This window comes from Pectinophora gossypiella, chromosome 4 (assembly GCF_024362695.1).
Source record: "Pectinophora gossypiella chromosome 4, ilPecGoss1.1, whole genome shotgun sequence".
NCBI classification, from domain to species: domain Eukaryota; kingdom Metazoa; phylum Arthropoda; class Insecta; order Lepidoptera; family Gelechiidae; genus Pectinophora; species Pectinophora gossypiella.
In genome coordinates, this window is record NC_065407.1 from 13,859,709 (window position 1) to 13,884,318 (window position 24,610).

Sequence of the window (24,610 nt, forward strand, 5' to 3'; positions counted from 1 at the left end):
AGACTCCCGCGATAATAACCGCGTAAACTTAAAACAATGTATAATCGAGTGATCAGCCTGCAATGTTTTAACCGAACTAGGGATTATAACGGCTGCAGAGGCGGAGATGGGAGCCATCGGTACGGCAATGCAGGACGGAAGGGGCATGTCAGAGGGACAGTAACCTGGAACTTGACAGAGGGCAGCAGTAACTGTCAGTACTATTCAGAGGCAGAGGACAGGAGTCCTAGTATGGCTTTGTAATAGACTACTCTGGGCGCCATCCCACTCGCGTCAGACAGAGTACTGCGGGGCGGAAGGCAAGAGGGAAACCACTGCCCTATTTTTCCCTAAAAAAGTAGCATGGAGAGTATTTGGAAAATGCTGCACCGACAAGAGCGTGGCTCTTAAATTGATGATGATGAGGGATTATAAAGTGAATTTTGTGATAATATAATGTCCACACCGGGACTTGAATCCGGGACTGTCAGCCCACCATTCAACCACTGAACCATGGAGGCAACAATTATATGAATAAAAATCTCGTGAAATATTTTATTTTATTTGACGTAATTACTTTCTGAATGTCAACTTGTTTACGTAGGGTCAAATCCAAGTTCAATTTTTTATCGAAAAAAAAAGCCAATTTATTTTTAGAATCAAATGAAAGGTTCCAATTCTAAATAAATTTTGACTTTGATAGAAAGTAATTTAATTTATGTGGGATTTGGCGTGTAACGGAACGTAAGGTGAGTGAAAGGGAAGGATGATAGTGTGCGAGAGAGAAGAGAGAGGCGAGAGAGGAAGGACGATTGGAAGGACGGTTACGGAGGACTTGGAGAAAATAAAATAAACGACGGAAACGAATTCGGAGCTTTTCCTTTCATATCCCTACAATTTTGGGGGCTCGTCCGGGATTGAAAGGAGAAGTTACGGTTGGAGAACGGGTGCCGGGTGCAACAGGACGACGACGGTTGGATTGCCACGCGGATTTTTGGTTAACGACGGAACGACGAAAAAAAATATGGCGGAAGAAAAGACGACGACGGCGACAACGATGTTTCTGGAAGGCTGCAACATCACCCAATTCACAGGAGAGGATCCGACGTATTCATCAAGCAAATGGTGTCAGGATATAGAGGACAATGCGGAGATTTTTTCATGGACGCCGCATCAAAAACTTATTATAGCCAGGCGAACGCTAAGCGGGACGGCAGCTTTGTGGCTTAGATCAGAGCGAGTTTTTAAAAGCTACGATGACCTGAAAGCGGCGCTGACCAAGGAGTTTCCAGACACCGTTAATGTGAAGGAAATGCACGAGTTAATGGCGGCTCGCAAAAAGCATAGTAACGAATCTGTGTACCAGTACATGCTGATTATGAAGGAGCTGGGAAAGAGAGCAAGATTTCCCGACTACATAGCGATTCAATACATAATAGACGGTATAGTAGATCACGAATATAATAAACATATGCTACACGGTGTGACGACGTACTCCGATCTCAAAACGAAGTTGGCTATCTACGAAAAAATCAAAACAAAAGCCAGTGAAGCAAGCCGACAGCGAGAAACCGAGAGAAACCGGGCGGTTTATAATCAACCGGGAACGAGATATTCACGACCAGTTCAAGTGCAATACGTGCATAAGCGCTGCTATAACTGTGGAGAGATGGACCATGTATCAAGTGAGTGCAAAAATGGACTAAAGTGCTTTAGGTGCAATCAGTTTGGACATATTCGGCAAAATTGTAAGGCGAATCCAGTGCATACGGGTGTTAGTGGACGGAACGCAGACATGGCGTCGGCTAGACGAGAACAGGCGGAATGCGACATCGGCGATCGTCGGGTGAGTTCGGGCGCTTTCGGCGGCGACGGGTGGCGAAAGCGGTCGGCTATGTTCGGAGTGAAGTCTGAGGTCTATGGTGCATTGCCGAGATATGGCAACACTGAAGAGAATGAATTGAACGTACGAACGAAGGACGCAAGCGGCCATGACACGTATACCGAGCCAGAAAATGATCGCGAAAAAAAAAAAGATTTGACAGATCACTTCAATATTTTTCATGGCGTAAACAAAGAATTTCAAGTGAAGAAGCCGGAAAAGTTAGTTTTATTGAACAAGTTTAGTGTAAATTCACTGTTCGACACCGGCAGTGATTGTAATTTAATGGCTAGGTCAGTGTGTTCAAAGATAGGTAGCGAAATTATTGATGAAAAGATAACCATGACGGGTTTAGGCGAATGCCAGGTTTGTTCCATGGGAAAAGTTTACGTTGAAATGTTAGTAGATGATAATGTGTATAACAATGTTGTATTTCATTTAGTTCCTGATGAAGTTATGCCCTACGATGTAATATTAGGCCAGGAGTTTCTGAGTGGTGTCACCATGATAATGAATGCAGGAGTAGTAACATTGAGGAATGACAATTGGATAGGTAACATTGATTCTTTTGCAGGTTCTACTGAAGTAGATGTAGCTCATGTGCAGGACATAAGCATCCGGAATGAGGTAATGCAGTGTGTACAGGAATACCAGCCCACTCAAGAGGAGGAAGCACCCATACAATTAAAAATTATACTGAAGGATGACATTCCCATACGTCAACGGCCACGACGATTATCATTAATGGAGCAGCAAGTTGTAGAGGAACAGGTAGATGAATGGTTGCGCAAAGGAATTATACGGGTGAGTTATTCCGAATATTCAAGCCCTTTAGTACTAGTGAGGAAGAAGGATGGCACAGTTCGTGTTTGTGTTGACTATCGGCTGATAAACAAAAAGATAGTAAAGGATGAGTTTCCATTGCCCATAATCGATGATGTTATTGACAAGTTAAGGGGGGCCAAGGTGTTTAGTGTGTTGGACTTAAAGAATGGGTTTTTCCACCTAAAGGTCAGTGAGGAATCAGTTAGTTATACATCATTCGTAACACACAGTGGTCAGTTTGAGTTTTTACGTGCCCCATTTGGGTTGTCCATTTGTCCGAAGACATTTATGAGGTTTGTCACTATAATATTCAGGGAGCTAATAGCTCAGGGCATTTTATTGATATTTATTGATGATATAATCATTCCAGCTCAGGATGAGAGGCAAGGACTTGAGAGACTACGAATGATGTTGAGCGTAGCTTCACGATATGGACTACAAATGAACTGGAAAAAGGCCAAGCTGCTACAGCGAGAAATTGAATACCTTGGGCATATTGTGAAGGATGGAGAGGTGAGACCAGGTACAGATAAAGTGGACGCCGTGCTCAGATATCCTGAACCAAAAACAGTTAAGCAGTTACAAAGCTTCATAGGACTTACAGGCTATTTCAGAAAATACATAGAAAATTATGCAATGATCGCTAAGCCTTTAACTAACCTGTTAAAAAATGATCAGGAGTTTCTATTTGCAGAAGAACAACGAGTAGCTTTTGAAAAATTAAAATACATGCTGGCAAGTGGCCCTGTATTGAAAATATATGACCCGAAGTTGAGAACGGAGTTGCACACAGATGCCTCAAGTATTGCCCTAGCGGCAATTCTCATGCAGTATCATCCAGGTTCCGGACTACATCCAGTACAGTATATGAGCCGAACTACTAATGACACTCAAAGTCGATACTCTAGCTACGAACTGGAAGCATTAGCCGTTGTAGAGGGAGTAAAAAAGTTTAGACATTACCTTTACGGTATACATTTCAAGATTATAACCGATTGTAAAGCATTTGAGTTGACGCTTAAGAAAAAGGATGTAACACCCAAAGTAGCAAGATGGGTCATGATGTTGGACGAGTATGATTTCGAGGTGGAACATAGAAGTGGGTCTAGAATGAGGCATGTAGACGCTCTAAGCCGTACACCCTTGGTAGCAGTAATAACTTTGAACGATGGCATTAGATTGGCTCAGGACAAGGACGATGGCTTAATGGCAATTAAGGAAATTCTTAAAGGAGGTGCTTATGAGGATTATTCGTTGGACAACGGTGTGTTATACAAAGGAATGCAGAAACAGCTAGTGATACCCAGATCTATGGAGAAAGAAATTATAAGAAAAGTGCACAGCAATGGTCACTTCGGAAAACTTAAAATGAAAGAATTGTTAAGCAGAGATTACTATATACGCGATGTAGATAATAAAATTGAAGAATTTATACTATCTTGTGTGCCATGTTTATTATCAATGAGGAAAGAAGGAAAACAGGAGGGATTCCTTAACCCAATTGAAAAAGAAAGTATCCCCTTTGATACACTACATTTGGATCACATTGGACCACTCACAGAAACGAAGAAGCAGTATAATTACATATTAACCATCATAGATGCATTTACAAAGTTTGTGTGGTTATTTCCGGTTAGGACTACGACGAGTCATGAAACTATAAGTAAGCTTCAATTGCACCAGAACATCTTTGGGAACCCACGTAGGATGATAACGGATCGTGGTACAGCTTTTACAAGTAAAGAGTTTGAGGACTATTGTGAGGAGGAAAATATACTTCATGTGAAAATAACCACTGGAGTACCACGAGGTAATGGTCAGGTGGAACGCGTACACCGAATAATAATACCAGTGTTAACCAAATTATCAGTTGAAAGCCCAGGATTATGGTACCGGCATGTTGGGAGGGTGCAAAGAGCCTTAAATAGCACATATCAAAGGACCATTAACACTACCCCATTTGAGCTGCTGATTGGTAGTAAGATGAGGAACAAGGAAGACCTGGAAATTTTACAATTATTAGAGAAAGAACACACACTTCAATATAATGAAAATAGAGAGAATATTAGACTACAAGCAAGGGAACAAATATTAAAAGTGCAAGAGGAAAATAGAAAGACATACAACAGGAAGAGGAAGGAGAGTACTACCTATAAGGAAGGAGATCTAGTACTAGTAAAGCGAACTCAGTTCGGCCCAGGGCTCAAACTGAAACCTAAGTACCTTGGTCCATACAAAGTAACCAAGTGTAAGCGTAATGACAGATACGATGTGGAAAAATTTGATAGTTCTTTAGAGGGACCAATCAGAACATCGAGCTCGGCCGATCAGATGAAGAAGTGGCCTCAATATGGTGACCAGGAGACTTTAGACTCTTGAGGGCTATGAAGTTCTGTCCTAGATAGCACAGAGGTATTTTTTTATTTTTTTTATTCAATATGTTTTTATGTTTCAGTCATGGTGTCCTCGTCATTAAATGGTGATATCATTCAGAACTTAGGCATTAACTTGTAGTGGAGGTTTTTCTAGTATGTTTTTAAAGATTTAAAGTTGAAAAGGATGTACTTATAGCATAGTTAATTGTAAACTGTCAGGATTGTGTTATGTAAGAGTTTTCACGATGTTTAGAGATAAGGAAGTTTTTTTAGCAGTTAAGGTTGGTTTAGATTAAGATGTTTTGATTTATATAAAAAATATTAGAGGCATGCTTGGGGACAAGCATGAGAGCAGGATGGCCGAATGTGGGATTTGGCGTGTAACGGAACGTAAGGTGAGTGAAAGGGAAGGATGATAGTGTGCGAGAGAGAAGAGAGAGGCGAGAGAGGAAGGACGATTGGAAGGACGGTTACGGAGGACTTGGAGAAAATAAAATAAACGACGGAAACGAATTCGGAGCTTTTCCTTTCATATCCCTACATTTATTTTATTTTATTATTATAATATATTCTCTATGGATTATTATTATCAGAATATTAAATAATTTGGTTTCATCTTATAAGATTTTTTACGCGCACCCCTCAAATATATTTTATAACACACGAGTGAACAGGAGGTCTAATAAATTAACTCTGTTAAAATAAATAAAGTTAACTTCTATAAAAAAAACACGAACTATAGAACAAACATTTACATAATGATACAACGAAACACAAATTTTCTTTAATTAAACATTGCAATTAAATAAAATTTTTAGAAAAGAGAGAATTTTTTACTTTCCTATGTACATAATTTATTTCTAAAAACTAAATTTAATATTTAAAATAATTGATTCTTAATGGAGGGCGACTTTCGTTAGATGTGTGCCGAGAGTTTTATGAAATCCATGGCGACAAGTTGACAACCCAAGGCCTTGTACAGTACTTCTGGCTATGTACAGGGCCTGCCATAATACCAATGTAATAATTCTATAAAATATGATTACCAAAATAAGCTGTCATACGGTAGTCGATATATGAGCCATGCCTTTGTCGGCACGATAAAAACCCTGTCTCCATGATTGGCGAGATTGGTTATCCACCTTACAACCCAGACAGCAGAAGACCAAGCATAATACAATCACAATAATAATAAAAATAACATTGGTTGAGCAGGCGCCATAGTCTCCCAAAGCCCCACTAACCCCAACCCAATAGCCCAGTTCCCTTTGTTCCCATGATCTGCAATGGTTCTATACGAACCGGGGATTGTCTTTGGGTGCACTCCCATAGTGTAAATAGGGATAATCGCCGGTTGTAGTCACACCACATTTAAATTAAATTATCTTAAGGGGCCTCTACGTGTTGGCTTCAGCCCCACACACGCCTTCCAAAAGTCCGGGCCACCATAGGCCCGAGATATGGAAACGATATACATAAAAATCAAAAAATATGTAATCCCACAGGTTACGACGGCGGACTTCACACAACATACTTCGTGGAGGTGTGGGAATCAGGTGTTCTTCTAGCGAATGTGTCTACTGCTACTCCAGTATGGAAACTCCGTGGTCTTGGTTCTGGAAAAGCCTTGAAGCTTCTTTTCTACGCTAATAATGCAAGAGGGCGTTCTGAAACGACTACTCTGAGGGTCCATACGTTGTCAAGACTAGCCTTACATACAGGTAACTAATTAGTAACTAGTAATTACTAGATTGTTTCTAACGTTTCTCTTTTCTAAATTAGACACAGGTAAAAGGTTGTGTTAATATTAACACAAAAATTGGTAACTAGTAATTACTAGATTATTTCTAACGGTTCTTTTTTCTAAATTAAATATAGGTAATATTAACACGAAAATTGGTAAAGTAATTAATTACTAGATTATTTCTAACGTTTCTTTTTTTAAATTAAATACGAGTAATATTGATACAAAAATTGGTAACTAGTAATTTCTAGATTATTTCTAACGTTTCTTTTTTAAATTAAATATTAATATATAATAATTTGTACGAAAATTTTTAACTAGTTATTACTAGATTATTTCTAACGTTACTTTATTTCTTAATATTACACACACACATTTAGTACACACATATTTATTACACACGTTGAAACAACAATCACTGGATAGACGGTGTATTTATGTACATAAATACAGAGAGCTAAGTGACATCGTAATGAATACTGACTGAGGGGATGATTCTGACGACGGAAAATTCCATTTGATACTCAGAATCATGACGTGAATCACTGCCCTTATTATTTATTGCGATGTCACTTACACCCCGTACATTTACGTACAGGTAGCTGTAAAAGTACGTATGGGTGTTAGTAACACCGTAAGGAAAACTTTGGGGGATGATTCAGTCCATGTTTTTGAGACGATATCAAGTTGGATTTCCAGTCGGAAAATTCATGTCAATTTTTGTTTTTATTTTAAATTATTCGCAGTTCCACACTTTTGCGACGGGAGCATCCACTTGATATCAACTCAGAATCATAGTCTGAATAATAATACATCAAAGTATTTGTTACGATGCCAGTAACAACCTGTATTTTTGGCGTAAGAACATAATAAAGTAGATAATTAAGAGTTTTTAAAGAAGGTTATTGTTTTCGTAATGATAACAAATTTATAAGTATGTTATTGCCTCCCTAATTCTTTCGCATAACATTTCAAGTGTTTACATGTGGAACAATGTTTTTCTGTTTGAAGAGGGTTTTTATGGAAAATCAGATAAAGTTGCTGTTAAAAGGTATAATTAATTATGAACATATACAGACAGAGAGACAGATCTATCATGTTTTTTTTTGTATGACTTATTGTAAAAACAAACAACAAAGAGCCTCAGTGGTCTAGTGGTTAGAACGTCATGCTCACAATCTGGAGGTCTGGGTTCAATTCCCGATGGGGACATTTTTCAAATCACTTTGTGAGACTGTACTTTGTTTGGTAAGGACTTCGCAGGCTTGAATCACATGATTAGCCGAAAAAGTAAGATGATTCCGTGCTTCGGACAATAATTCCACTAACCCGCAGTTTATGTTATGTTTATGTATGACTTATTGTAAGTTTGCCTAAAATGGCAATAACTACTTGGCCGGGCAAATGCGCTCACCCGGTACAAATTTAAAACAATCGGCCTAAATGTGAAGCCCTGCTCAGGGCCTTGTCTGGGTTATATTTGAAAGAATCAATACAATTTATACATTCCCTGTTTTCACGAAATAGGTACACTAGAATATAAGGTGGCGCCCTAAGGTTGCCTGGCAGAAATTTAGCAATAAGGCCGCCTATTTTGCTTATTTTGTTCGTATGTACATGTCCTGAGTTTGTGTCTTTGTGCAATAAATAATTATTGATTGATTGAATATAATCAGCTGAACCGCCGTTTAAAAATGCCATATCAAAACAATTCATCTGAAAAGCAATATTGCAATTAGACATTCTACAACTAACAAATAGCAATATTGCTTTCTTAGATGAATTGCTTTGTTTGAATGTGGCCTTTTTAACTCCCTAGGTTTTTACTTGCTCACAATCTAGCATGGAAACTAAATAGATCACTCCCAGGCAATAATACTGCACTAGCAATAGCTAGTTTGCTTGTAAATGCCTTACTTGTTAGGACTGGCTTTTGCATGCTCTTGCCAAGTCGTAATAAAACGTACGTCAAAGTCACCCGACAAAATTCACCGTGGCCACATCCGCTTGCCACTATTTGGCAAGCGTAGGTCGTGATTTCAAACCACAAATCGTTTGGTTTACGTTAGACGAGGCTGGCGGAATGCTATATATCGCTTTATGATGAAAACCATGTAAGCGCTTTTTAGAAAAACACATTCGGATGTGATTTCGCTAAACTTTTTAATTAAAAGAAAGCGAAATTTTGTTTACAAAAATCACACGGCGCTCACCGGGTTTTCACTATACAGCAATATATCTTTGAAAACTTAATATATGTGAAAAAACATATTATATTATAGGATTATTTGCAAAAAATAGCGATCGGTACATTGTTAATACCCGGAATAAAAATAAACTTGCTTTACTACTTTTATCTTTTAAGGGGCAATGTACACGTTTTTACAATAAGATTCCCAGTGACATTCAGAATTTGCCTCTCAACTGTTTTAAGACAGTAGTTAAACAAAAAATTAACAATAAAGGTTATTATAAAGTTAGTGTTTATTTAGAAAATATGAATGCATGGGATTAACTGTCTGAGAACTGATATTAGGCAGCTAAATTACTCAATTGTATACCAATATTTTATGTTTATTTTTATTTTTTTTAAAAAAGAACGTCTAGGGCCCTGTGCCGAGGTTTTTCTTGCAGCTTCTTTTCCCCGGCTATACAGGTTGTGAGAAGCTGCAGTAGTTTTAGGCGGATGAGACGTTCGTTATGTAAAAATTGACGATTCAAAGTGTAACTATGTTACCTACTGAATAAAGATATTTTTAATAATAATAATAATAAAATATTTATTTCAGATTCTGCATCCATATTTTGTTAGTAAAACAATAGAGACTTACGAACTATATTAGTTTATTTTTGAATTTTGAATTTGAATTTTTGAATAATATATTTATTATGTTACACATTGTTTGAGGTTTACGCGGTTATAATCATAATTAAACACATAATACCTGGTACCGCGTTATTATTAGTGTTTTAGTAATATTTATGTGGTGCCTATGTACTTATTCTATATTTTATAAAATTCCTCATACGCAAGTTGGGAAAATTTGAAAAGCTCAGTCTTAGTATCACATTGCCAATGCGTGATTTTAATTAATTAAATCAAATCAAAAACCAGAATTTTTTTTAATTAAAAAAGCACGCCTAGTGCCTTGTGTCGAGGTTTTTCAGCATCTTCGTTCCCCGGCTATACAGGTTGTGAGAAGCTGCAGTCGTTTTAGGCGGATGAGACGTTCATTATGTAAAAAAGACGATTCGAAGTGTAACTATGTAAACTGAATAAAGATATTTTTTGAAATTGAAGTAACCCAAATCTTTATTATTTTTGTACACAGAAGCGAAGACAGCGAGCAACGTCAAGATGGACACGAGTTGGGCGCTAGGTATTATCGCGGGTGCAGTCGGCACGTTAGCTGTGGTCATCGTCATTGCGATTCTAGCGAGAAGACGGCATCATAGGCCTATGCAATACGAAGGTAATTACATTATTTCATTAAGATTATCAAAATTTTAGATTAAGTAAATTAAATTCATCTTTTTTGGGGTTATGTATACGTTTTTACAATAAATTACCAGATAATGGCCCCGATTCCTGGAGACACCGCCTAATTTTATTTTAAGTTATATCCGTCATTTTCATATCCGTCGAAAAGGAAAGGGACGGATGATTCACAGCCCTTAATTTTAGGAAGAATGAGTAAATTAATGTGTCGGGTTATTGACTGATGTAAAATTTTTAGACGGTTGGTTTAGATTTGTGCTTAAAATTGACGTGTGTTCTATAAATTTTATGCTTGTCGATTACCCGTCCCTTTCCTTTTCGGCGGATAAGAAAATGACAGATATAACTTAAAATAAAATTAGATGGTATTTACAGGAATTAGCACCAATATTTTAAATTTGTCAGAAAATAAATTTAAAGCTCATGTGAAGCTTACTTTATGTAAAAAAGCTTATTATAAGATTAAAGATTACCCAAATGTGTTAGTGAAAACTACACTTGAAGTAAAATAATAAGTCAATGTAAGGGGCTCGAATCGGGTCGGGTTATTTAACACTTTCAAGTACAGAAAGACTAATGACGTTTCGATCCCAAGGTGTCATAATATAAATAAGTCCATTTCGCCCAAAATGTCGCTTAAACTCATTTGCCTTTTAACCCTCAATATTACCTATTATGAACTATCAATACAAGATACAAGAAAGAAAGAAGTCAGCGGTCATTGGATGGGTGACCATTTAATGACTTGCACTGCAGTGTCCTCGATTTCAATGGTACAGCAGTCGTTAAACTAAGTCCGAAGTTATGGCAAATGGGTTTTAATTTTAAAACTGCATATTTTGCGCATAAACGCAAGAGATTTAAATAAAAGTTGCACTCACTGAAAGCTACAAATTTAATGTATTCACGAGTTGTCTGTGAGGAATTAAAACTACATTCACAGTAATTATTTCAAGTCTATTCAATGTGACCCAACTTTGATGAGAGACTTACAAAGGATAAAACCTTCGGTATAAATTATTGTCATTTTTACTACTTCCATCAAATGATTGATGATTGTCGAATTTGTTTTCGAATTCATGTTTGGATCATAAATGATAAGGTGAAGGAAAACATCGTGAGGAGACCTTGTGAAAAGCGGGATAATGCTAGGGATATGATGATGATTATTTCCATCAAATGTTGTTACCGACCTAGAGTCATAAAGTAATTTTTATGATATTTCCCCACCGGGACCCCTAGACCGTGAGTTTAGCTGGCGCTAAGCTACCACAGAGGCCGATTTTTCCATTATTTTTTTTTCTAATTATTCTCATCAACACTAAGTTAGCACACAGAAACGTGCATCTCTAATACTTATTGGGATGGGCAGCGCCGCAAGTACGGTCACGAGCATTATAATATGTATACACTTTGGTACCATGTCACATTCACATTTTTGATAAATTGAACTGTAAGTCTCACTAAATGTCAAATATGTTAGTGCGACAGAGTCCTAAAGTGGGTACATTATATTGCTCATGACTTTACTTGTCATTAGTTCTGGACGTCATATTATGTATGACGAAATCGTATGTGAAGTTCCTGTTTAAGAAGTTAATTCACGTCAAATAAGCGTCAAAAGTTTCCACGTGATGTTTTTTGAATACTCAAGGGTTTGCCCATACCGTTAGGCTTGCATTAAGAACGTGAGTTTATAATTATCTATGTTTATGTTTATGTAATTATAATCATCATCATCACTAATTTAAGAGCCACGCTCTTGTCGGTGTAGCATTCTCCATTCTTGTCTATCAAAGACCGATTCCTTCTATAAGGATAAGACAGGACGTTTGCCTTCTCTTTAATATGTCCATGTAAGCTTTTCTTGATCTTCCGTTCCTCTATTTCTTTCAATCATAGATTATCATATCTTATTATTAATTTTATATTCTGTTTATCATTCTTTTGTTTTATCATATTCATACGGAGATATAAATTTCCAAATGAATAGTTGTGTATCATTCTGTAACTAGCTAGCGTCAAAATTGTCGTAAAATTCCAACTTTGGCCATTTGCGTTCAAACTGTATTGTAGTTCAGTTACGGATAGTTTTTGCACACGCAACGCGGGGACTGATTCTGTTCACGTTCTAGAAAATGTATCTACTATCACTTCATGATATTTTTTTTTTCAAAGCATCTGTCAAACCTCATTCAAAGCATCTGTCTAGCAATATTTACAACCTCTGCTGTGGGATGTACCGACAGATAACTTAATCATCAAACCCAGAAATTGCAAGTCGTAAATAAGATATAACAAGCTCCGTGGTCTAGTGGTTAGAGCGTTAGGCTCACGATCTGGAGGTCCGGGTTCGATTACCGATGGGGACATTTGCAAGCTTGAATCACCTGATTCTCCGAAAAAGTCAGATGATTCCGTTCTTCGGAGGGCGCGTTAAGCTGTTGATCCCGGCTATTAGTCGTAAAAACACCTCCACCAACCTGCATTGGAGCAGCGGGGTGGAGTATGCTCTATATGACGGTTGATTGACGGGAGGCCTGTGCCCAGCAGTGGGACGTATATAGGCTATTTATGTATGTATGTAAAAATATATTGATTTGATACCGGTTTGGAATTTCTCTAACTCGCAGTAGAGCAGTGTAGCATGAAATGTGAACCATACCCCCTTCCGGTTGATAGAAGGGAGGTCTGTGTCCAGCAGTGACAAATAACATATGGGCTAATCATAATTATGTATGTATAAACAATAATAAAAATATTTTACAGAATCACCCACTATATGTGGCGTTATGGTGAAGTCCCAATTCGAGGGATTGGAGTTCCGGATAGGTTTAGTAACTTTTTCGCTTTTTAATTCTAAAGGTGGGGGAAGCACAGTGTATTGTGTCAGTTATCTCTGTCTGATGTGTTTATATTATTTAAGAAAAGGACAGATAGCCTGTTAGTTATGTGGGTTCGCAGTCGTGAGTTCTCCGAAGAGTACCACTCGTCAATGTGTGTGGCGCTGGAAAAATACCTATGCTAGATTCTTTTGTCTTTTTGCAACTTGGAACTTTATGTATCTATGTTATCAAGTTACGTGTGTTCTAACAAAAACTAGCAATTGTTTGGATTGACAGTTTTTTTCTTCTTATGTCAGTAATCTGACATTGTCGAAATCACTTTGTGAGACTGTCCATTGTTTGGTAAGGACTTTTCAGGCTTGAATCACCTCATTGTCCGAAAAAGTAAGATGACTCCGTGTTTTGGAGGGCACGTTAAGCCGTTGGTCTCGGCTATTAGGCGTAAAAACAGAGCAGCGTGGTGGAGTATGCTCCATACCCCCTCCGGTTGATTGAGGGGAGGCCTGTGCCCAGCGGTGGGACGTATATAGGCTGTTTATGTTATGTTATGTTATGTCAGTATCCTAGCTAGTTATAGTATGTGATGTATGAAGACAGTTGGTCAATGAACCTTGGCACAATAAGCCGGAGCCGAGCGGAGATGGCGTGGTCGGAATTTTCAAATACCCCACTGTTCTCTACTGCATTTCAATACGTGATTCATGTTCTCTGCGGCTCCACTGAGATTGCAGATGTTCCAGTCATGCTGTCACCACATTTTTCTGACGCGTCACCACTTTTGCAGTCTTTTCTAGCCTAGCAATCAGTCTAGGTAAGTCGATGAACGGTATTATCAATTCTACGGACGGACTAGGCGTATACATATACCGCGTTCAGATTCTGGGTGTTAGGCTAGAGAGGTTAAAAGGGCCACGTTAAAACAAATTCATCTAAAAAGCAATATTGCTTATTTGACATTTGCGCATAAAAATATTAAAGTAAGTGCGCAGTGACAAAAAATGCCAAATCGCAATATTGCTTTTTTAGGTGAATTTGTTTTAACGTGGCCTTTTTAACCCCCCAGACAGATAGACGCTTATTGTTAGTTAGTTAGTAGCAATTCATTTGCTTAATTCTGGCAGGTGATTTATAGAAATTAGACTGGAACAGACGTTTATACAATACATATATTATAATACTCGTAATAATATGTATGTATAATAGTAGTATATATAGAACTCACGTGGAACAGAGATATTATATAAATACAAACATAGTGGTCAAACACATAAACCTTCTTTTTGTTTCATCGTAGCCGGGTAATTTCAGGGATTACGTCTTACAAAAAAAAACTTAAAAATATTTCTTTTAATTTTAAATAAGTATAGATTAACTGAGGAGCTCGGTGGCGCAGCGGTTAACGCGCTTGGTCTGCGATGGTTAAAGTAAAGCAACTTTCGCAAAGGCCGGTCATTAGATGGGTGACCACAAAAAAAAAGTTTTCATCTCGAGCTCCTCCGTGCTTCGGAAGGCACGTTAAGCCGTTGGTCCCGGCTGCATTAGCAGTCGTTAATAACCATCAATCCGCACTGGGCTCGCGTGATGGTTTAAGGCCCGATCTCCCCTACCCATCCATAGGGAAGGCCCGTGCCCCAGCAGTAGGAACGTTAATGGGGTGATGATGATGATAGATTAACTAATTAAATATACAGTTTAAAAGTGAAACTCCATAATTATGGTATCAATTAACCGGCCAGTTGAATTTGTTGTTCTTATTTTTCTAATCTTTGTATTCCCTGTTGGGATTTAAGGCTCGAATAACAGATTTCCACTCCTCGCGATCTTTTGCTGCTTCCTCCCATGACATGCCGAGAGTTCTCGGTCAACCCAACGTCGCCAAGTCTCTTTGGGCCACCTTTTGCGTTTTCCACTCGAACACCAGGTCAGAGCTCGTCGGGACGGGTTGAATTAGTTGGTGGTTTAACAATACGCTCTCGCACGCAGGCATTGACTGTTGATGAGGCTATAGCATGTCAATATTGATATGTAAATTTATCGACAGCCAAATCGACAATCATGTGAAGGAAAGGAACCATATCGTAATATTGAAAGGTTACTTGTATAGTTATTTTAACACGTCTAGATTCAAATTTAGATGTCTGGGACTGTATTGAAAGTTTTTATGACAAGCTTCATGAGCAAGTTAAGGTCAATACTCTTGAACGTGATTCTAAAGCTGTTTCTATGCATTGAAATGGAAAGAAAGATGAGGACGTTTTAAATGTTTTTCAGTGAAGATTGTCACTTCGTTTTTCAAATTTACCTTTTCTTAGATATATACGTACACACAGACATACAATATGCTTTCAGATAAGTATATAGACACAAGGTACGTGATGGAGCAAAAAGAAATTAAAAAAATAAGTAAAACTTAAACACTTATTTCAGGTAGGTATCCATATTGTAAGATATAATTATATCCCTTTAAAATTAAAAGTTATTAAGTAGAATGAAAAAAATAAATAATGAAATACACCGATAATTTTTTTTACGTTTCTTACGTAAAACTTCACCTTATTTTATTAATTTGTAAAAAATATGTGACTATTGTAAGTACAGCTATTTAAATATGAGTCAAATCATAGAATAAAGAATAATACTACGTATAGAATGGACGGAACGGACGGATGGGCGGAAGGCAAGAGGGAAACCACTGCCCTATTTTTCCCTAAAAAGTAGCATGGGAAATGCTGCACCGACAAGAGCGTGGCTCATAAATTGATGATGATGATGATGATAGAACGGACACTCTCCGCCCCGCACCAATTCGTATCGGCCAAGCCAGATATACGTCACCATCCGCAAACCGTTAAGGAGTAAGGTAGCTATCGCGGACTCTCTATCTCCCTCGCACTTACGTGTTAAGTGGCTGAAGAACGAGATTTTCGTATGCCAAGTGTCCGGGGTGTGATAAAACCCAAACGGACGGCCAAGTTTAATAAATCTCATGAAAATGTCCGCTTCATCGCATCCAATACACCAGCCACTCTGATTTTGTTATTTGAATGAACGATATGTTATTTCTTTTATTTTAGCTCCGATGCAGACTGTGAAGACGTATAAGAACTCAATGCACAGCGCCAACCATTCGCCGATACAACCCGACGACAAAAATCCTGACGTAGTGCCACTGGGAAAAGGTAAAAGGAAACTTTTATTTCTCCATTTTCAAATGTGTACCAATAATTTTCTCATCCACGTATGGCAACGCTGCGGTCGACGATAATTCACCAATGAGTGCAATCTGTATGGAGCTCTTCTCTTTTGTGGAATGTGAGACCAATAGTCGACCCAGTTAGGGTCACCCCAGCCATCACCCCAGTGTCAGGGTTGCTATTAAAACACCAAAAGCCTCTGGCATGACTACATACTTACTTAACTAAGTAAACAGAAGTCAGGAGCAATTCCTCTCCGAAGCACGAATCATCTTACTTTCCGACAATTGAGCGATAAGCCAGCAATGTCTTAACCAAACTAGGGATCACAAAGTGATTATTGTGTTATGTCCGATATTCGAACCCGATACCTTGGGATCGTAAGCTCAACGTTCAACAACTAGGAATGCATGAGTCACTGGGCGCCTCAAGTCGAGTACAGAAGTTAAGGTAGACTGCGCAAAACATTGGCTGAAGGCGAAAAGTCGAGAGGTGCGAAAAAATAGAGGGGATATCTTTGCCCTGTATTATGGGTTGTGAGGTGGAGTACCAATCTCATCAACCCTGGTGTCAGGGTTACTATTGAGCCGCCAAAAGCTGTTACATGACTCATGTAACGACTACTTACTTAAATCAGTAAGTAGTAACCGGGACCAACGGCTTAACGTGCCTTCCGAAGCTCGGATCATCTTACTTTTTTGGACAAACAGGTGATCAACCTGTAATGTCCTAACCAAACCAAAGTGATATTTGTGATATGTTCCACCGGGATTTGAACCCGGGACCTCCGGATTGTGAGCCCAACGCTCAACCACTGGACCACGGAGGCCGCCCTGAGAATGAATAGGCTAGACGTGATAAGATTAACATTATGGGCCTTTCACTCAGACTTCAACTGCACTCGGGACGCCGAGCGGCCTCCGGAGCCTCCCCCCTACGGAGCTGTGGTGTCACCATTAGTAGGGGCTTCGAAAAGTGCACATAGTTTGCACCAACATGAAGTCAGGTCTACCACACCGCATACGCCTAACACTCCTGCTTCTGATGCCCAGGTAAGAGGACTTTAATGTGTGTTTTGTGTATTCGAATGCATGTACTAAAACTTTCACTGTATAAGGTAGTTGAAAAGTCTAACAATCATTTTTAGTTTAGGATTAGGAGATGTCTGGTGGAAGCGCCAATTATACAACATAACATCTTCTTCTTATCGTGTGGGTTGTGAGGTGGAATACCAATCTCATCCACCCTGGTGTCAGGGTTATTACTGAGCCGCCAAAGGCCCCTGACATGGCTCATGTAACGACTACATACTTACATCAGTAAGCAGTAACCAGGACCAACGGCTTAACGTGCCTTCCGAAACACGGATCACCTTACTTTACTTTTACTGTAATGTCCTAATCAAACTATTATCACAAACTAATTTTTGTGATATGTCCCCCACCAGGATTTGAACCCGGGGCCTCCGGTGGCGCCCTATGTGTCTATATTGTGTTTTATTTTATTCAATATGTATTTTTTTCTCGCAGAGCATCGGGACATTAGCGGAGGACAGACGGAGTGTCACAAGTGGGACATTGTCCCGGCGAAGAGAAGTAGTAACCACGAGAACACCTCTACTAGCGGCGAACGCACGTGAAAGTTGTGTCTAGTCTGAACATTCTTTAATCTATGACTTGGCTTTTCATTAAAGGAAACACTGTTGTCATTATTTAGTCTATCTTTTTAAGATTTTTTGTAACTATCATTCATTATTCTCTTGATATTTTGTGTAAACAATTAGAAATCAATTATAATTGTTATTAAGTATTTTTTTATAATTATATAGCTTTGACTTTTTCAGGTACTGTTTTTATATTTGTACACCGTCGCCTTTCATAGTGAAGTACTTATTTGATCCCTTTTTGTTTTACTTTAGTAATATACTAAAAGATTGGTTATTTTCTCTAAATTTTTATTATAATTAATTATCAAATTCGTGCATCGACATAAATGAACGAAGACTGTCTAAAGTCGTGTTTCCTTTGATATAAAGTTGTTATTATAAAAATATTTTTACTTAATGTATATAATATAATAAATAACTGATTACTGATACGAAGTATCAAATAATGTAATAGGTATTTAATGGTTCATATCCGATAATGTTTTATATTAAGTAGGAGAAAGACTTCTATGGCGTAATATACTTCGGGTTGTTTATTTTGTGTTTAATACTTTATTAAATTTTCCCGTAATATTTCTTCAAGTGTCCTTTTTAAATACAATGATTGTTTTTATTTACTAAATATATAATATATTTATAAATTATTTATGCAAAAAATGTATATAAAACGCATATAGATTGAGGCTCAATTAATTTATTATTTGAAATACTTAGTGTAAAAATAGAGTTAAGCTTTTTATATTCGTTTTTAAGTTGAGTTATATATTATTTTATATCATGCAGGAATTTGTTTTGTGTGCTGTCTTGACTTCAAATATTCCTCTCCCAGGAGTTTTGTAAACTTCTGTTATAATTTCCTAAAAACTAAGTTTTAACTGTAGATTCAATCCAATGTTACGACGCGACGTTTCAAAAGAAATATAGACAATAAATTATAAAAAAAAGTTATTTAAAATTATCACCTAAAATAAAAAATATTTCTAAAATTATTTCAATTTGTTTTAAAATTCGAAAATTTGTATTTCAATTATAATTAATTATTTTTTTTTAAGTTTTATTATTGAAAATTTTAAAAAATATGTTAAATAATATTTAACTTAAAAATAAAAAATCACTGTGATCCTATAAAATTTATTACATTTAACTTTAACTGGTATATTTATATGTGTACATATTCTAACTTTATCAACTGATAGTGTATAAGATCACTAGAGATTATTTTAAAGATTTTTAAGCATACCTTTATGTAAATAAAATATACTGTAAACTGAGTGTTATATCAAAAATCAATTAAAAATACATTTATGAAATTGTTAATAAAAATATTGTTTGGATTTTTATGTTCGCAGCACTACATAATATTTAAATTAAACTTTATACTTCAGTTGAAAAAAATATCTCTGTCACAAATTAGAATATTCATCTTTTGTAAATAAATTACTACTTTAGTTACCTTTTATGGAGAATCTTCGTTTTTTTTTTTAATTTAGTACTTAAGTATACTTTTGTTTTTTTTTTAAGACTTCTCGACATATCGTAAATGTTAAGTGGATATGTGTAAAACTTCTTGGAAAAATAAATTTGCTTATTAGCAAAATAACTGAAGAGTGCTTATTATTTAAAATCTGATTTTTTACAGGGGCGTAGGGTTAGGGTAAATGGTCATTTACCCTAAAAGGAAACAGTTTGGTCCTATCTAGTGAAAGTAGACAGGCGAAGTCAATAATCGAGGGTATCATTTTGCGAACGAGGTACCTACTTATTTTACAGAATGATTAATGACAAAGTCTGCATCAAACGTAGAACCTCTAATGACGAAGGCTCTAACAACAAGAACATATAGGCAATTATACAATCAAACAAACACAATCAAAACCCTGATTCACTGACTGACTTGCAAAGGTGATACCTATTATCAAGCCAGGAAAAGATAATACTGTTCCAACAAGTTATCGCCCAATTAGTTTACTACCGAATCTGAGTAAAATTTTTGAGAAAATTATTGCGATACGTCTCTTAAAAGTGAGCAATCACTTCATCCCGATGGAACAATTCGGTTTTCGGCAGGGTTATTCCACTGTTCAACAGCTGGCTCGTGTAAGCGAACATATTGCTCACAATTTAAATCTTAAAATGTCTACTGGCATGGTCTTATTGGACATTGAGAAAGCGTTTGACTCTGTGTGGCACAGAGGTTTGATTCATAAGATGATGAAAGCTGAAGTACCTAACAGCCTTGTCAAACTGATCTGTTCCTATTTAGAAAATCGTAAATACGCTGTTCATATTGACGGCACCAGATCTTATGACCTCAAGATTCCAGCCGGTGTGCCTCAGGGGTCAGTGCTAGGACCGCTCCTTTTTAACATTTATCTGCATGATATACCGAAGCAACCGTATACCCATTTGGCGTGTTTTGCGGATGATACGGCGACCTACACGACGTCTGGTGATGTTGATGATATCATTACCAGACTTAACTGGTCTGTAGAACTTCTTACAACATATTTTGAAAATTGGAAATTAAAGTTAAACCAAACCAAGACGGAAGCAATCTTCTTTACACGTAAAATAAGGGCCCCACGGAGGCAAATCACGATTAAAGGCTTTAAAGTACCATGGCGTCCTAGTGTTAAGTACTTAGGGGTCAAATTTGATACCAAATTAAATTGGATTATTCACATAGATTCACTACGTGTTAAAGGTATAAAATCAATGCATATGATAGGTCCTATATTTAACAGGCGGGCGAATCTTAGCCCGCTCACAAAACTACGCCTCTATACGACACTAATCAGGCCTCGTATCACTTACGCTTGTCCAGTGTGGTGTTCTACCAGTATCTCCAATATTCTTAAATTACAAAAACTACAAAATCGTGCATTAAAAATATCTTACAATACTCCTTTTTACACTAACCTGAAAAAATTACAAAATTCCATTAAATTTCCTACTATAAAAGAGTTTATTACTAAACTAGCATTCAAATTTTATATTAAAAATAACCCAAAACATCCAAATATTTTAATATCAGCAATTGGCAGAAGTCGTTATTGCACCTTGCCCTATATCGATACTTACAAGAGATACAGGTTACCCCATCACTATTTCCTATCTGAACCGGTCAGCGAGTCACCCGCACTACGTGTGACTAATACATCTTCGTGGTGATTAGTTACCGCTTACTAATCTAATCTGTTCTCCTTATGAAATAAGAGTTAGTATGCATTAGCACTTTCGGCTATTATATTATTTAATTACCCACAAATATAAATATGAAATTTGATCTTAAGCAACTTTGTTATTTAATTTACTTACCTAAATTAATTTGATCCTTTATAAAGTTACACTATGTTAGATCGTATGCTTGATTCTGTTACTTGTAAGTTTAACACTAGTATGTATAAACATTATCTGAAATGTTTATGTTAGCAAATCCCTTCACTTGTCTTCCTTAAAGTTTGAAACCACAACATTGTAAAAGTATTGATAACATTCATAGTATAAGTTTTAATAGGTGTTATTAGCCTGATAAACGTTGTTAATTATTTAAGATTTTTGCTAACAAGACAGTGTCATGTTATCAAATTAAGTTGTACTTATGATGAAATAAAGAACATTTAAAAACAAACAAAACTTACTGACTGACTTATCAATACCTAATCTAAACCTTTGGACCTAGAAAACTATTTGTTTTTGGTTTTCCATAATAATATGTTGTAGATAAGGATTGGTCAGTGACGGAACATAAATATCTATTGTCCTCAATAGTGCCTTAGTAACCTTAGTATACTTCAAACTGACTGTTCAATGACAACCTACTCAAATGCGATGCTTTTTTAAACGTCTCTGTTTTTGACGTAATTTATTGTATATTTGCAGCAAATTACATATTATTTAAACTACTTTTCCGGAAACCAAACGAACGTTACGAAAAATCAAAACGATACATTCTATTTTTGAATTTGTGTAGAACAAATAAAAATACTCACGTACGTCATCTATCTTCTATCTATCTTCTATCTTCTATACTATAATAAATCTGTAGAGGGTGATTAGTGATCGATACTGATGCCAAAAATGCAATCAGTAAAATTTTTGTCTGTCTGTCTGTCTGTCTGTCTGTCTATCTGTCTGTCTGTCTGTCTGTCTGTCTGTATGTTCCTTATAGAAACAAAAACTACTGGACGGATTTTAATGAAACTTGGTACAATTATTCTTCATACTCCTGGGCAGGTTATAGTATACTTTACATCACGCTACAATCAATAGGAGCAGAGTAGTGAAGGGAAATTTTGGGAAAACGGGAGAAGTTACTCCATTTTTTAAGCTTCCGTCGCGTGAGCAGCCTTAATGGTTAAAGTTACATAGAAATCATGTATGACGGAAATATCTTCTACGTAAATATGTAATCTAAATATATAAAAGGAGAAACTGACTGACTGACATATCAAAGCACAGCCTAAACGGCTAAACGTAGGCACTTGAAATTTGGAAGAGACGTAGCTTAGGTACCGTAGAGGTGCACTGAGAAAGAAATTCCCGGAAATCCCACGGGAACGGGAATTAGCGGGAAAATCCTTTTGTATGAAAAATCTAAACCACTCAAGTTAGACGTTGGAAATTTGGCATGCAGGTACCTTAGATACCGTAGAGGTGCACTAAGAAAGGAATTCCCGAAATTCCCACGGGAACGGGAATTAGCGGGAAAATCCTTTTGTATGAAAAATCTAAAACACTCAAATTAGACGTTTGAAATTTGGCATGCAGGTACCTTAGGTACCTTAGAGGTGCACTAAGAAAGGAATTCCCGAAATTCCCAAGGGAACGGGAATTAGCGGGAAAATCCTTTTGTATGAAAAATCTAAAACACTCAAATTAGACGTTTGAAATTTGACATGCAGGTACCTTAGGTACCGTAGAGGTGCACTAAGAAAGGAATTCTCGAAATTCCTACGGGAACGGGAATTAGCGGGAAAATCCTTTTGTATGAAAAATCTAAAACACTCAAATTAGACGTTTGAAATTTGGCATGCAGGTACCTTAGGTACCGTAGAGGTGCACTAAGAAAGGAATTCCCGAAATTCCCACGGGAACGGGAATTAGCGGGAAAATCCTTTTGTATGAAAAATCTAAACCACTCAAGTTAGACGTTTGAAATTTGGCATGCAGGTACCTTAGGTACCGTAGACGTGCACTAAGAAAGGAATTTCCGGAAATCCTACGGGAACGGGAATTAGCGGGAAAATCCTTCTGTATGAAAAATCTAAACCACTCAAGTTAGACGTTTGAAATTTGACATGCAGGTACCTTAGTAAACTTAAAGCTTAGTTGCAACAAGGTATTGCAAAATTCCCACGGGAACGGGAGTTAGCGGGAAAAAAACATTTGTATGAAAAAATCTAAACCGCGTAAGATACGAGTAGATGTTTTTAATCTAGCATACATGCATACCTAAGTTTAGTTATGGCTGTATTTTGAAAAATGGGAGTTAGCGGGGAAAAAATGTCGTATGAAAAAATCTAAACTGCATAAGTTAGATGCTTGAAATTTGACATACACTCCCACACACACAACGATCTCTCTTTTATAACACGCTACGCGGACGAAGTCGCGGGCAAAAGCTAGTCATCAATTAAGGTGGTCAAACGTCGTCGTTGCGTTATCTTTGTAGATATAATTCTTAATAAATCAATGAAATTGTTTTTAATTATCTTAGTCTGGTTTCTATTTCTAAAATAGCATTTTATAAATTATCTTTCACCCAGTCTGCCTATATTATGCCTAAGATTTGTCAAAATTGGGACTGAGATTCTCACAATAAAGACAAGTGTATCGATAGATGGATATTTCTTTATAAAACCTATCCTTAGCATGATACTTGCATGTCGTGCACGACGCGAGCGTAGAGCTGTTATAACGCGTCGATTTGTCAGTGCTTCTACCAATATTCATGTTATATAACATAGATAATCGAAGGCTACAAGAACTCGGTACGTATCTCATACGTTTTCAGTCAGCAACCGTGAATAATATTTCGGCATTGTGACTTAAATGTTGTCCCAAGCCCTTAACAACTGCGATGCGGTAACCCCGCCCAAATCGCATTTCTATCTACCCCATTTTCTTTGGTGTACTCAACTCGGCTGGCCATTTGGGATCGTGATAAGAATTTTTATTCTACCCTCCTTTATTGCGAGGTCTGAAGGTACGGAATTAAATGGAAGGACATCATAGTCTGCAATGAGTTTTTTTCCTTGTTTATATCCCTGGTTACGGAAAAATGTGAAAAGCGTAATCTCTGAGACAATAGGAGCTTGGGATCCGGCACTGGAGATATTTTGAGGGCAAAATAGACACAATAGAAAAATATGGCCGCGCAATTTCGGCAACGGAAAGATTGCGACGAGAATTGAAAAGTTTATACTTTGTTGGTTATTTTTTATAACGAATAAAACTTATGAAAGTAATATCTATCGACTTTACTAAAGTCGTAACTAATAACTGTAGAAAACCCAACTATAAATCCATCTAAAGCTCGATCATGCCCACACTACTTCAATCTTCAAACGTTCCGCAAAAACGCTTCGAAATCCAAAG

At 37.1% G+C, this 24,610-nt stretch overlaps 1 protein-coding gene across 1 annotated transcript in view; it reads left to right on the forward strand.

Moving 5' to 3' along the window:
* LOC126382349 (synaptogenesis protein syg-2-like) overlaps positions 1-18,011 on the forward strand; it is a 336,238-nt gene extending 318,227 nt beyond the window's left edge. Inside the window, exons 13-17 of the mRNA XM_050032158.1 lie at positions 6,567-6,782; positions 10,138-10,278; positions 16,225-16,329; positions 17,233-17,396; positions 17,874-18,011. Of these exons, the coding sequence (XP_049888115.1) occupies positions 6,567-6,782; positions 10,138-10,278; positions 16,225-16,329; positions 17,233-17,396; positions 17,874-17,996 (749 nt within the window). The 3' untranslated portion in view covers positions 17,997-18,011. The remainder of the gene's footprint in view (positions 1-6,566; positions 6,783-10,137; positions 10,279-16,224; positions 16,330-17,232; positions 17,397-17,873) is intronic.
* Positions 18,012-24,610: the final 6,599 nt, after the last annotated feature.